Below are 13,089 nucleotides of genomic sequence, written 5' to 3' on the forward strand. Positions count from 1 at the left end.
TATATATATATATATATGTTGTTCACCTTGTGTGTTTTCTATGAATGTTATACACTTATTAATTGATATATATTGAATGAATTAAAGAGATTTGTATATGTTTTTCATTGATTTGGAGAATATATTGGATAAGGTGCCTAACACGGTATGTGAAAAGTTGTAAATAAGTAAGAAGTTTAAATTATCCACATTCGAGCATCAATTGTATGTATGGTATGTCAAGATTGGTGTAAAAACATAGGATGTAGTCTCATAAGATTTTTATTGCTATATGACTATAAAAGATTGAGCTACTACCCATTTATTATATTAAGATAAAATATCAAAAGATAAGTTGTACTCGTTTATTGTTTACTTAGCATATCCAAACACTGAAATTACAATGTTGCCTTTTGCATATGATATAATCCTAGCCAAAGGATTAAGAGATGAATTAAATGAAAAGTTAGAATTGTGAAGAGAAGCATCAAAATACATAGTTTTCTATAAGTTGAAGTGACACGAAGTAATGGAAATAAGTTGACTAATAAGTGGAAAACCTTACTATCAAAGTAGAAATTGAAGATCGTAACATACCACAAATTACTAGATTTAAGTATTTTATATCAATTATACTATACGATAAAGAAATCAAGAGAAATGTAAACCACAAGATTGAAGTGTGATGAATGAAATGACAAAATGTTTCAAGTGTTATATATGATACAAATATTTCAGTGAATCTTAATGATGAATATTATCACACAACTATAAGACCTAAATATTATATTACACTTAATATTAAATGTTAAAAAAGTCAATATAGTAGAAATAAGAATATTATGCGGATGAGTAAATAATGCACAAGATGAGATTATAAATGAATGAATGAATAAGATAAAAGTTTATTATTATTATTTTTGAAGGAAAGATTAGGTTAAATATTTGAAGGTTTAATTATTATTATTATTATTATAATGAGTATGTGTGTATGTATGTAGTGTATATATAATTGCAGCTTGGTGGGTAAGTGAGGTTGTTTCCCTGTCCCTGGCGGCCTCAAGGTCCTTCCCTCTCTCCCTCTCTCCCTCTCTCCCTCTCTCTCTCTCTCATAAAAAGTGATGTCTTCATTGAAAAGGAAGACATCAGAAGAAGAAGATAATGGTCGCCAAGTTATTCAAAGAAGTGATGACACTGTTGCTTGTGTACATGACGTCTCCTATCCTGATGGTTACGTCATTCCTGTCCCCAATCAACAACAGCAGCAACAACAGCAGCAACCTGCTAAGACCTTCCCTTTCTCTCTCGACCCCTTTCAATCTCAAGCCATTTCTTGCCTCGAAAAAGGAGAATCCGTCATGGTATGTTTAACTTAATTACACTCAAACATAAACATAAACATAAACACCGTATTGTCAATTTTACAATTCATCATTATTATTCTTGTCATCATCCACAGGTGTCTGCACACACATCTGCTGGTAAAACTGTAGTTGCCTCATATGCCATTGCTATGTCTATCAGAAATGCCCAACGTGTTATTTACACTTCTCCTATCAAAGCACTTAGCAATCAAAAGTATAGAGACTTCAAGGAACAATTTTCTGATGTTGGTTTGATGACTGGAGATGTTACTATTGATCCTAATGCTTCTTGCTTAGTCATGACTACTGAAATCTGGCGTAGTATGCAATACAATGCTTCTCCTGTCACTAGGGAGGTTGCTTGGATCATCTTTGATGAGGTCCATTACATGCGTGATCGTGAAAGAGGTGTCGTTTGGGAAGAGAGTATTGTCATGTCTCCCAAGAATTCACGTTTCGTTTTCCTCTCTGCCACCGTGCCTAATGCTAAAGAATTCGCTGATTGGGTTGCTAAGGTTCTTTACTCTTTATTCTTTTCTTCTCATTTTTTTTATATACTCTCCATAGGCCATCTATAATCTTATGCTCTTTTTTCTCTTACTTACACAGGTGCACCAACAGCCTTGTCATATCGTTTATACTGATTATCGACCAACACCGCTTCAGCATTATCTTTTTCCTTCTGGAGGTGATGGTCTATATTTGGTTGTCGATGAAAAGGGAAAGTTTCGTGAAGACAGCTTCCAGAAAGCTTTAAATTCTCTTGTTCCAGCTGGTGAGGGTGATAGGAAAAGAGAAAGTGCCAAGTGGCAGAAGGGTTTGATGCTGGGAAGAGGTGGTGAAGAAACTGACATATTCAAGATGGTGAAAATGATCATTCAGCGTCAATATGATCCTGTCATACTCTTCAGCTTTAGCAAAAGGGAGTGTGAATTTCTTGCCATGCAGGTAAAACTCTAAGTTTCTGTTCATTGCTGATAATTTAAAATGTCTATGTTCATTTTCTTTCACATGTGATACTATCTCACTGATGCCTCCACTGGTTTCTCTAGATGGCAAAGATGGATCTTAATGGAGATGAGGAGAAGGACAACATAGAGAAAATATTTTGGAGTGCTATGGATATGCTTTCAGATGATGATAAGAAGCTACCTCAGGCAAGTTACTAGTATCCTTGAGTTCATTTCCTCCTTCCTTTGTGGCACATCACCATGTTTCATACACATTTACAAGTTTTAGTGCTTCTCAAATTGTTCAACAAATTAAGCAGAGATTCTTGACGCTCTTGTTTTCTGACTTATATTCTAGTATAAGTACTGTTACATTAATTTCACTTTAGTTGCACATTATGGTGCTAATCACTTCTAAGGCATCTTCCTTTTCTGTCTCTGATTTTTATTAATTTTTCCAGGTTTCAAACATGCTCCCCTTGCTGAAACGTGGAATTGGAGTACATCACTCTGGTTTACTTCCAATTTTAAAGGAAGTGATTGAGATTTTATTTCAAGAAGGACTAATCAAGGTTAGTGGAAGAAATCATGAGATAATAAGCTTTCCTTCATCTGTATAACCCGCGTTCCTGTAACATACTTGATATTTACAACTTCATTAAATGCATATTTTCTTAATGTGGTTGTAATCTGTGTGAAATTTTACGTCGCACACTCAAACTTTTTAAATCACGTTATCCTTAAATTTAGTTTAGGGATTACTTACACCCATAGTAGCCCAACTTAAGTGATATGTTGGAAGAGGCCACTGGTAAATGCTATCGATTTAGATATACTAATCAATGGTTTCCTAGTTCTCTTTTTATTAGTCATTATGTTCTCAATTTTTTGACATACTGAAATTACTATTGTATATTTTTAGCTACAAAAATGTACCCGATTCTCTTTTAATTTTGGTTCAATAAGCACAACTTGTTTGATAAACTATAAATTCTCCCAGGTATTAAAATATTTTCCTTCAGTGTTTATTTGCCACAGAGACCTTCAGCATTGGTTTGAACATGCCTGCAAAAACTGTTGTTTTTACAAATGTCCGAAAATTTGACGGGGATAAGTTTAGGTGGATATCTGGTGGAGAATATATACAGATGAGTGGTCGAGCTGGTCGACGAGGTATCGATGAACGTGGAATATGTATCCTCATGGTTGATGAGAAGATGGAGCCCTCTACTGCTAAAATGATGGTTAAAGGGGCAGCCGATAGTTTAAACAGGTAAATTTTTTGTTTAAATCATACAGGTTGCTTCCAGATATTAGTTTATTCGTTCATTTTTCTTGATTTTTTTCTTCTGTCGAAGCCTCAATGAATGTGATGCTTTAGCATTGAGATTTTTCTTGGTTTTCTTGACTCTGGTATACATTAGTGCCATAGACTCTGGTATTTCTGGTGAATGCTGGACTTGTCCAGCGAGTTTGAAGCATTTTAGCTTATAGCAATAAGCAATTGGATTTAAAAGCATGTTCTAAATAATCTACTGGATTGATTGAAAAAATTATTTATTCTCTGTTGTTTGTTTCCGTTTTTTTAATCTTTTTATGGAGGATCTCATATCGTCCTACATCTTCATAACGACCTACTCTTTATCTTAACTAATTTCTTCCTTTGCCTAAAAATAATCAATAATAATACTAATAAAGCATGTTCCATGCATTTTCAAAAAGTCTCTGGAAATTCTACAACTATTTCATTATTCATCTCGCTGTTGTGTTGTATCTTGTCAATCATCAAATTTCATACTGTATTTGTTTTCGTCACTGCATTGTTAGTTCTCTCTGTATTTGTTTTCCTCACTGTATTGGGGATTCTGGGATATACTTTTCTCTTGCAGCTTGTTGAGAGAGCAATCCTTGTCATTTAGTATCTCAAAAACAAGTTGTGTGTATGTTTTATCCATAGTCACTAGATTTCTATAATAGGGAATGTTGAAAACATAATGCTTGAAACAGAAAAAAAATCAAGGATGATTGTATTATACTTGGTTAGCTTTTGATAATATAGTGATATTATCACCAAGAGACAAGAGGATTGCATTTTCTATTTTTATATTGTAGCTTGTTTACACGAAGTATTGTCTGTTGATTACTTTTTCCTTCTCTTGATTTGCAGTGCCTTTCACTTAACCTACAACATGATTTTGAACCAAATGCGCAGTGAAGATGGGAATCCTGAAAATTTGCTCCGTAATTCTTTTTATCAGTTTCAAGCTGATCGTGCCATTCCTGATCTTGAGGTTTGTTTAGATTTATGAAGGCTGGAAATATGTTCTTCCTGCTACTTATTTCAACTTTTTTTGCTTATGTATGTTTAAAAACCGTACAATAACTGGTTATTTATTCGCATCAATTTTTTCTCAATGACTTTTGTATATCCAGAAACAAATAAAGACCCTTGAAAAAGAGAGAGAATCAATTGTTATCGAAGAAGAAGACAGTTTGAAGGATTATCATGATCTGCTAGAGCAGCATAGAAGTTTGAATAAGGAGGTTCATGACATTGTGATGTCTCCAATGCACTCTTTAATATATTTACAGCCCGGGAGGCTTGTTTCTCTCCAATGCACTTCAAGTGATGTTGATGTTCCCACCATTTTTACCGAGGACCAGTTGACTTGGGGTTTGGTCATTAGTTTTGAAAAGGTTAAGAGTGTTTCTGAAGGTGAGAATTCTCAATTGCATCTGTTGATTTATATATACTCTTATAAATTTAGACTTTAATTTTCATGTTTTAAAATAGCCAAATATGTTTTTCAGATGATGCAAGCATAAAACCAGAAGATGCGAAATACAATGTTGACGTCCTTACAAGATGTGTTGTGAGGAAAGACAAACTTGGAAAAAAATCTGTGAAGATTGTTCCTCTAAAAGACGTTGGAGAACCTCGAGTGGTTACAGTTCCTCTATTACAGGTGAAATCTTTGAAACCTTTAAATAATAATGCAATATATATGCAAGCTGTCTCAAAATTGTGATTTTTTTCTTTAGTTTGCATTTAAAATTACATCTTTTCCAAATGTATGTAATTTGATTGAGTTATGGTTGAAAAACAAGAACTTTATTTAGTGACCAAGAATAAGGTATTGGCTGACAACATGCAATCCTTATGGCCCCATGTGCACTGCTGAAACCACAAACGACATTCCTTTATGCAGAAGCAGAAGTGTGTTACTCCGAATGCTTGAGTTCATAAACTGATCTTATTCCTCTATTTGTATTAGCTGAGGCTTGGCAATGATCTTTATATCTCTTCACTTAGGTTACACTGCAAATAACAAAATTCTCATCCCATAAGAGTTTCCTAATTACTTAATTTTAATAGTACATTATAATAAATATTTCTTTCAAAATGCTCCTCAAAGGAAAAAAACTAAACAAAATACACACCCTGTGATATAACTGAATGGATATGTTGTCCAATTGTCCATCACTTCGTTAACTGATTTCATTTACAACCTACATAATACTGGATAACATACTCACGTTCTTGACAGTGGATTATGTTTTTCTTATATTTTTATAGCTGTTGCATGGGTTTAAATTCAATAGTTGTAATTTGATATCAAAGTCTATCCAATCCATAGTGAAAATGTTGATTTTATGGGATCGTGTGTATCTATTTATCAGTGTTGTGAAATAGTGGCTATGGCGGCACCACGGTGGATTGTGGTTTTCAGGATAATTCCATTTGCCCTGTAAAATATGGCACTACATGGCGGTTTCCATCAATTTTGGCAGTTCATGGCGGGTTTTCTGTATTTTTGTTGTTTTAAGGATAACTGGATTTTACCCATAAAGTTAAAAACCCTAAATTATGAAATGATCCTCTCTCTGGTTCTCACATTCAAAGCTCTTCGTCACTGCTTCGCTTCCTCTCTCTCACTCACTTCTCATGTGTAACCAGTAATGCCGGTGTGACCAGCAACTTCTGACGCGACCAGGTGGAGGATTATGTTGGGGATGAGGAGGATGATGATATTCAGAAGAGGGATTGCATATTTTATTTTTAACATGTCTTTACCTTTTGATATTTAGTTGTGTGCTTATGACTCTTTAAGTTACAAGACTTGATGGATTTTATTAAACCTTATGCTATGTTATTTGTTACTGCGATGTTGTTAGGTGGCTTTTGCTATTATTAATTTTTCTATATAAACTATATTTTTAATTATATTTTCTATATAAATATATGGTCTTGTATGTTTACCAACAATTAGTAAATATTGTCTGTTTTATTGTTGACAGATTAATACAATAAGCAGTTTGCGTGTTTATATACCTAAGGATCTTTTGCCGTTGGAGGCTCGAGAAAACACACTGAAAAAAGTGTTGCAAACTCTTTCTAGAAGTAATGAGAAAGGAGGGGTGCCACTTCTTGACCCTGAAGAAGACATGAAGGTTCAGTGCTGATTTACTCATTCTCCTCTTTCTCAATCACCCACATTTCCTTTTGAATTTTCCCCAATTAAATTATCATTACTTTGGCTCTTTTATTTCTCAGATCAAGAGCAGTGTGTACAAAAAAGCTTCTCGTAGGATAGAGGCATTGGAGAGCCTATTTGAAAGGCATGAAATTGCAAAGTCACCACTTATAAAACAGAAGTTAAAAGCTTTACAGATGAAACAAGAACTGACCGCAAAGATAAAGTCCATTAAAAGAACATTAAAGACTTCTACTGCTTTGGCCTTCAAGGATGAACTTAAGGCTAGAAAGAGGGTTCTTCGGAGGCTAGGGTAATGAAACTTCTTAAGTAACTCTGTTCCTTTCCCTTTACTTTTTTTTTCTGGCTCATTGTTGAAGGCATTGGGGGCCTTTTGTTATTAGGCAATTGTCCAATTTTTGTCCTAAGCTGATTTATACTGTCTATACCTGCCTAATGTCCCAATTTTGCCCATGGTGCAAATTTTATGGTTTTCATGAATGCTTATTTCTATAAAATAGTTTCAGCAACCCTGTGTGATTACTTTAGTTGACCAAAATGATATTCATCTTATATCTTCTTTGCAGATATGCTACATCTGACAATGTAGTGGAATTGAAAGGGAAGGTTGCTTGTGAAATTAGTAGTGCGGATGAATTGACCCTAACAGAACTCATGTTTAATGGTGTCTTTAAAGACATAAAAGTGGAGGAGTTGATATCTCTTTTGTCTTGCTTTGTTTGGCAAGAGAAAATTCATGATGCTGCCAAACCGAGGGAAGAACTTGATCTGCTTTTTGTACAATTACAAGACACAGCTCGTAGAGTTGCTCAACTTCAGCTTGAGTGCAAGGTAATGGTTGAATATAGAAATTCATCTTTATGACTGGCATCTAACAGCACTTGCATATGAAAGATTGTGTTTCAAGCTTTTGAAAATCTAGTCCCATTAGTATATTAGCTGAAAATTATAAATCTTATACAAGCTGTTTTGATAATTAGATAAACTTTATGTTTAAGTCCTAAAAATGTGTAAATTCTAACCTAGCACAATCTGTAATCTAGTCCCAAATCCATAAATTTTAAAAATGCACAATGATGACCCTGGACTTTCGGGCACATAGTAGTACTTCCTTGTTCAAAAATACCCCCTCAACTTTGCATGATGTGCATTTTCCATGTAATTTTCCCCATTCAAAGCCTTTTCATCTTTATCTTTTTGATAGCTTGTACCTTGTCGAAGTCTCTTAACTTCTGCAGTTCTACAATGCTATAACAAGTTCCTTTTTCTTGGATCATGAAAAACAGGTGCAAATTGATGTGGAGAGTTTTGTGAAGTCTTTCAGACCTGATATTATGGAGGCTGTGTATGCTTGGGCTAAAGGTTCAAAGTTCTATGAGATCATGGAAATCACACAGGTTTTTGAGGGTAGCTTAATCAGGGCAATTAGAAGACTGGAAGAAGTTCTTCAGCAGTTAATACTAGCAGCTAAGTCAATTGGTGAAACTCAACTTGAGGCAAAGTTTGAAGAGGCTGTTTCCAAGATCAAGAGGGATATTGTCTTTGCAGCATCCTTGTATTTGTAGTTTACTTTCTACAAATTGTTCTTTTACTTAGAGATTTAGATGAAGAGGACAGATGTATTATTAATTAACATCATCTAGGACATTGCAGTGTGGAACCAACCTATGCAGTTTTTATTCAGAACATAAAATTTGTGTGATCATTGTAACCTATATGAAAGGAAATATTATTTATTCAGAACATTTTTGCTTCTGCATATTCAAATTGAAATTTATATATGAAGTTATGTGGCCCTCATTGGTGAGTGGGATGCTATTTTGTTGTCAACATAAAGATTTTCCTAGGTTTGTCATTGCATATCCCTTGTTTTAATCGGTGGTGACATTTGGTTGGAGACCTGATTTTAACAACATCCTAAGAAGAAGTGGTGATCAAAAATGTCTAAAACATATAATAGAAGACCTATGCATTGCAATGATGATTGGAGTATATGCTAATAAATTCCTAATAGAAGGCCTAATTCCTTAGGTACCAAAAGACATTAAGAACAAGAAAGTAAAAGGTATCAATCAAGAGAATAATATTCATTTTATAAATATTCATAAAATTAAACAAAAGAGGCACATGTCATACTTGCACTCTCCTTCAAACAATCCAATAATTATTCATACACTAAATAATTGCAAGACTTAGCCACAAGCCCACAAAGGGGGGATAAAAATACGTATAGAGTTAGATAAGCTATAGTTATTTGAGGGATAATATAATATAATCATTTGATAATGAAAATATTTATTGAGTATATAATATCCAAAGGCAGTGAAAAAGAAACCTCAATTCGTAATCTGTTTTTTTTCTCTCTCTCTCTGTCTCTCTCTCTCTAACGTTTTCACAATCACATCATACCAATTCCTTGTTCCCATTCGGATTGAGATTAGGTTGGTTTTTGATCTCTTTTCCATTTCCCCAGATCTCATCGTTTCCCCCTTCGTTTCAATGTCTTGGATCTGTTTTCTAATCTCTATTTTGATAATATTTTATGATTCATTTCTTATATATCCATCTATTGTGTTTTACATTGATGTTTAATTTTTGTTTTATCATTTATTCCAAAATAAATAGATTTAGCTCTGATTTCATCAGTTCGTTTTTATTTGTTCTTCCCAATTCAATTATGCTTGAATCAGGTTTTGGTTGTTATTGTATTGAAGTCATTAGTTTTGGGTTTAGATTCTTAGATTAAAAAGTGTATGATTCGATTTCTATGAGCCATACTGGTTGAGAGAGATTAGTTTCATACCCTTAAAGTATAAATACGAAGGCAGTGAAAAAGAAACCTGAATTCGTAATCCGTTTTGTCTCTCTCTGTAAAATTGTGAGGTGTTTGAATGTGTGAGATCCATTCTTCATTCGCTTCTCACTACTTGGTTTTATTATTATCTATCTCACTCTCACATCTATTTTATTTGATTATTTGTTTTGTTGTTTGTTTGTCTCTTAAGGATTTAGGTATAATGAAACCCTAACCTTGTCAATTTGTTATTCAGAAAGCAAGATCGATGGATTCACAGGGCCAGACAACATCTTTGCAGCGTCTTCAGAATGTGGAAAAGGTAATGTTTGAATTGAGAGAATGTTTGTTTGAATTGATGATGATGATGATGATTTTGTTTGTTTGATTGCAGAGAATTGTGAAGGTTTTGGAACTTGCTGGAGGAGTGATGGATGAGCTTGCAAGCCCTGTTGGTCCGAGGAAAGAGTTGGTCCAGAATCACTGCCTTGAATTCATGCAATTAATAAAAGACATTCAGGTAGCTTTGCGTGATGAAATCAAAAGTGCTTGTGAGTATCGTCCTTTTGAAAAGTGTGACTATGGTCCAAGAATTGCCAATGACATTTCTTACAACAAAGTCCAATATGTCATTTCACAGTTAGATGCAATCAAACAAAATATACATCATTATCATGCACCTCACTCTGAATGATGCATTTTCCAAAGCTAGTCGCATCTATTTCTTTCCATGCTTAGTTTTATATGAGACACAGACACCTATGTAATTCATGATCAATGGGAATACCAAATTATCTTATTGCAAATTATCTTTAATGAGGAGGCACTGCGTAGAGCAATACCAAATTATTTGTTAACAGATGGTTAGTAAGCATACTCATGCAACATTACAATTTACAAGTCATAGAGAGGAAAGGATTTACTTTCTAATTGTTACCTTTGAACCTGTTTTTTCTTTGTAATCTGGGACAGTTGTTTCCTCTTTCTAGCCCATTTAAATAAGGATGGTTTGAGAGTGAAAAAAATATTGTTTATGGTATATAATTTCGTTTAACAATAGGCACCAATATACTACTTAAAAGGACTAAAATGAATGTTTTATTAGCTGGTGCGGATGAAAGAAGATGAATATTGTTGTGTCTTAATTAAAAAAAAAACAGTTTGAAATGATGTCATTTTGCTGATTCGACAAAAAAAATTGAACACGGAAACGCCACATATGTAGTTAACATGTCACTGAGTACATGAGTCAGTTTTGAAAGTTGGGAACTGAAAATTTATCATACACTAAGTCCGTTCTCATAGAAAACATGAAGGATCTAAATAGATGTTTATTTTTTTTAATGGATTAGATTGAATGATAAATCGCACACACAATGAAGTTGAGCAAGAGTCTCATGCCGCTTTACAAAGGGGTGACGATGTTTGCGTTGGAGTTGTTCGACAATGTAACGATAGTGTTCGCCGTTGTGCAGAGATAAAGGAAAAGTTGTTGGAGATAGGTTGTGATGTTTGAATCATGTGTAGGGGGATACTGCGAATAATGACTTGGTAGTCGTAGTCGTGATATTTGTGGGTGATGCATGAACGATATGGATAAAAAGGATATCCAGACCCATAAGTATATACTAGTAATATTTGCAACTGTTTTTAGATCAGCAAGTAATTAAGACTGAAGATAGTATATAAAAAACGCGACCATTATTTTGTTTATACGTCTAAAATATAGTATGTCACAAATTCACATGTTTTTTATTTTAACAAATGGTTTAAATAAAAGTGTTGATTACATTCTTTATTTATATTTAATATCAATGTTAGTATGAGGTATATATATATATAATTTTATATGTGTGCAGTTTAATTAATGAATGAATCAGATTCGTCGTAACCTTATACTGGATTATAGATCAATATGATATTAATAACACTAGTTTTTCTTGGTATAATCAAAGGTATTACCTTACTTACTAATCTCTTCCGGAGTGTATAACTATCTCTCTCACTCATAGAAATCAAATCATATACTTTTTAATCTAAGAATCTACTAGGGTGTACATCACTTCACCAAAGTAACACTAGATTTTCTATGTTATATTTTTTTGTTTCAAAATCATGGTATTAAATTGTACAATAAATCAAGAGAAACTTAAAAAGTAAAGTCTAATGTGAACATATGTACATTTTGCAAATAGATGTGAAATATAATATTGAAATAAAGTTGAGCAATAAGATGACAATGGTAAATGATCCGAATTAACTCATAACATATAGTAGTCTTGCAAAGAAGGAAAAGGAATAGAAATATAATGATGCAGTTGATTTGGTGCAATTACAAGGTCTTACTATATATGTTTATAGAAGAAGAGATGATCAAGTTGAACAACAAGGGAAATGGGTTTGGTTATGGTTTGATGAGGGAGTCCCATTGTTAGGAAGACTTACCCTATTGAGAGATAACTGAGCTTTGTAGGTATCTGAGTTGAGGACCTTCCTGCTTACATTGTTGTATATCTCTTTAATAACTATCTCAAAAGCTGTGTTTACATTTGTTGCATCTAAGGCTGATGTTTCCATGAAGAACAACCCTTGTTCTTCTGCCATGTTCTTCCCTTCCTCCACGCTCACCGACCTTATATTTTCCAAATCGCATTTGTTTCCGACGAGCATCATTGCGACAGTTGTATCACAGTGAGCTGTAAGTAATCAATTGTATCAATTCCATATCAATTAGCTGCATCAATTCCATATAAGTAAACAAGTAAATAAAAGAGAGAGGAATCGTACTCTTGAGCTCATCAAGCCAACGAGAGACGCTGAGAAAGGTAATAGGGCGAGTGATATCATAGACAATGAGAGCACCGACAGCACCTCGATAATAAGCAGATGTAACAGCTCTGAATCTCTCTTGTCCAGCTGTATCCCAAATCTGAGCTTTAACTTGTTTACCATCAATCTCCATACTCTGTGTTTGAAATTCAACTCCAATAGTTGCTTTTGAATGTGGATTGAATTCATTCCTTGCATATCTAGATAGTAAGTTTGATTTACCAACTGCTGAATCTCCTATTATCACTACTTTGAATAGATATTCTTCTCCTTCTCCACTTCCCTCTTCATCTGATGATGACCCTCCCATCGAGAAAAGAGAAACAAACACTGGATCTGGATCTCTCTCTCTCTCTTTGGATCTCTCTCTTCTTCTCTCTCTCTTTGGATCTCTCTCTTCTTCTCTCTTCTTCTCTCTCTCCTTTCAACAATTTCAACAATTATTCCAACCTCACTCCTCTCTTTAATACGCTCACTCATTTATTTACTTCTTTTATTATTCACTCTCTCCCAAAGGACCTTTTTTACTTGTCTTTTTTATTTTCCTTTTTTTTATTTAGCCAGGCCTAGGCTTCACCAAAACTTTTTCATGGGCTTTTGAGACACATTGTTTTTTGAGGTTAAAATGGGTGTTTCTCATTAATATTTAAATTGTTAGGAAGTGATGTTTAAGAATA

General features: G+C 33.9%; 3 protein-coding genes across 4 annotated transcripts; 2 read left to right on the forward strand and 1 right to left on the reverse strand.

Moving 5' to 3' along the window:
• Positions 1,030-8,535, forward strand: LOC109329387 (DExH-box ATP-dependent RNA helicase DExH9). The gene is made up of 13 exons (XM_019563055.1): positions 1,030-1,340; positions 1,439-1,858; positions 1,953-2,291; positions 2,396-2,500; positions 2,755-2,865; positions 3,316-3,566; positions 4,461-4,584; positions 4,727-5,009; positions 5,105-5,259; positions 6,593-6,745; positions 6,849-7,081; positions 7,356-7,620; positions 8,076-8,535. Exons 1-13 carry the CDS (start codon positions 1,101-1,103, stop codon positions 8,352-8,354), a joined length of 2,958 nt encoding a protein of 985 aa, XP_019418600.1. The 5' UTR covers positions 1,030-1,100; the 3' UTR covers positions 8,355-8,535.
• LOC109329398 (mediator of RNA polymerase II transcription subunit 11) lies at positions 9,130-10,402 on the forward strand. Of its 2 annotated transcripts, none has more exons than XM_019563064.1 (3): positions 9,130-9,230; positions 9,840-9,905; positions 9,978-10,402. In XM_019563064.1, the coding sequence occupies exons 2-3, from the start codon at positions 9,852-9,854 to the stop codon at positions 10,275-10,277; spliced, it is 354 nt and encodes a 117-aa protein (XP_019418609.1). In that variant the 5' UTR covers positions 9,130-9,230; positions 9,840-9,851; the 3' UTR covers positions 10,278-10,402. The 2 variants fall into 2 exon arrangements, with proteins under 2 accessions (XP_019418609.1, XP_019418612.1); XM_019563067.1 differs by lacking the exon at positions 9,130-9,230 and adding an exon at positions 9,714-9,732.
• On the reverse strand, positions 11,774-12,799 carry LOC109329407 (ras-related protein RABA5c-like). The gene is made up of 2 exons (XM_019563073.1): positions 12,371-12,799; positions 11,774-12,279 (listed from the first exon to the last, which is right to left on the reverse strand). Exons 1-2 carry the CDS (start codon positions 12,720-12,722, stop codon positions 11,957-11,959), a joined length of 675 nt encoding a protein of 224 aa, XP_019418618.1. The 5' UTR covers positions 12,723-12,799; the 3' UTR covers positions 11,774-11,956.

The sequence above is a fragment of the Lupinus angustifolius genome, chromosome LG02, assembly GCF_001865875.1.
Source record: "Lupinus angustifolius cultivar Tanjil chromosome LG02, LupAngTanjil_v1.0, whole genome shotgun sequence".
NCBI lineage: Eukaryota > Viridiplantae > Streptophyta > Magnoliopsida > Fabales > Fabaceae > Lupinus > Lupinus angustifolius.

Excerpts from the sequence above, each read along its gene's own strand:
- LOC109329387 (XM_019563055.1), top strand. The coding sequence starts at position 1,101 with ATGTCTTCATTGAAAAGGAAGACATCAGAAGAAGAAGATAATGGTCGC. Across the intron at positions 2,501-2,754 it reads ATGATAAGAAGCTACCTCAG|GTTTCAAACATGCTCCCCTT; the intron begins GCAAGTTACTAG and ends TAATTTTTCCAG. Across the intron at positions 2,866-3,315 it reads TTCAAGAAGGACTAATCAAG|TGTTTATTTGCCACAGAGAC; the intron begins GTTAGTGGAAGA and ends ATTTTCCTTCAG.
- LOC109329398 (XM_019563064.1), top strand. The coding sequence starts at position 9,852 with ATGGATTCACAGGGCCAGACAACATCTTTGCAGCGTCTTCAGAATGTG. Across the intron at positions 9,906-9,977 it reads GTCTTCAGAATGTGGAAAAG|AGAATTGTGAAGGTTTTGGA; the intron begins GTAATGTTTGAA and ends GTTTGATTGCAG.
- LOC109329407 (XM_019563073.1), bottom strand. The coding sequence starts at position 12,722 with ATGGGAGGGTCATCATCAGATGAAGAGGGAAGTGGAGAAGGAGAAGAA. Across the intron at positions 12,280-12,370 it reads TTGGCTTGATGAGCTCAAGA|CTCACTGTGATACAACTGTC; the intron begins GTACGATTCCTC and ends GATTACTTACAG.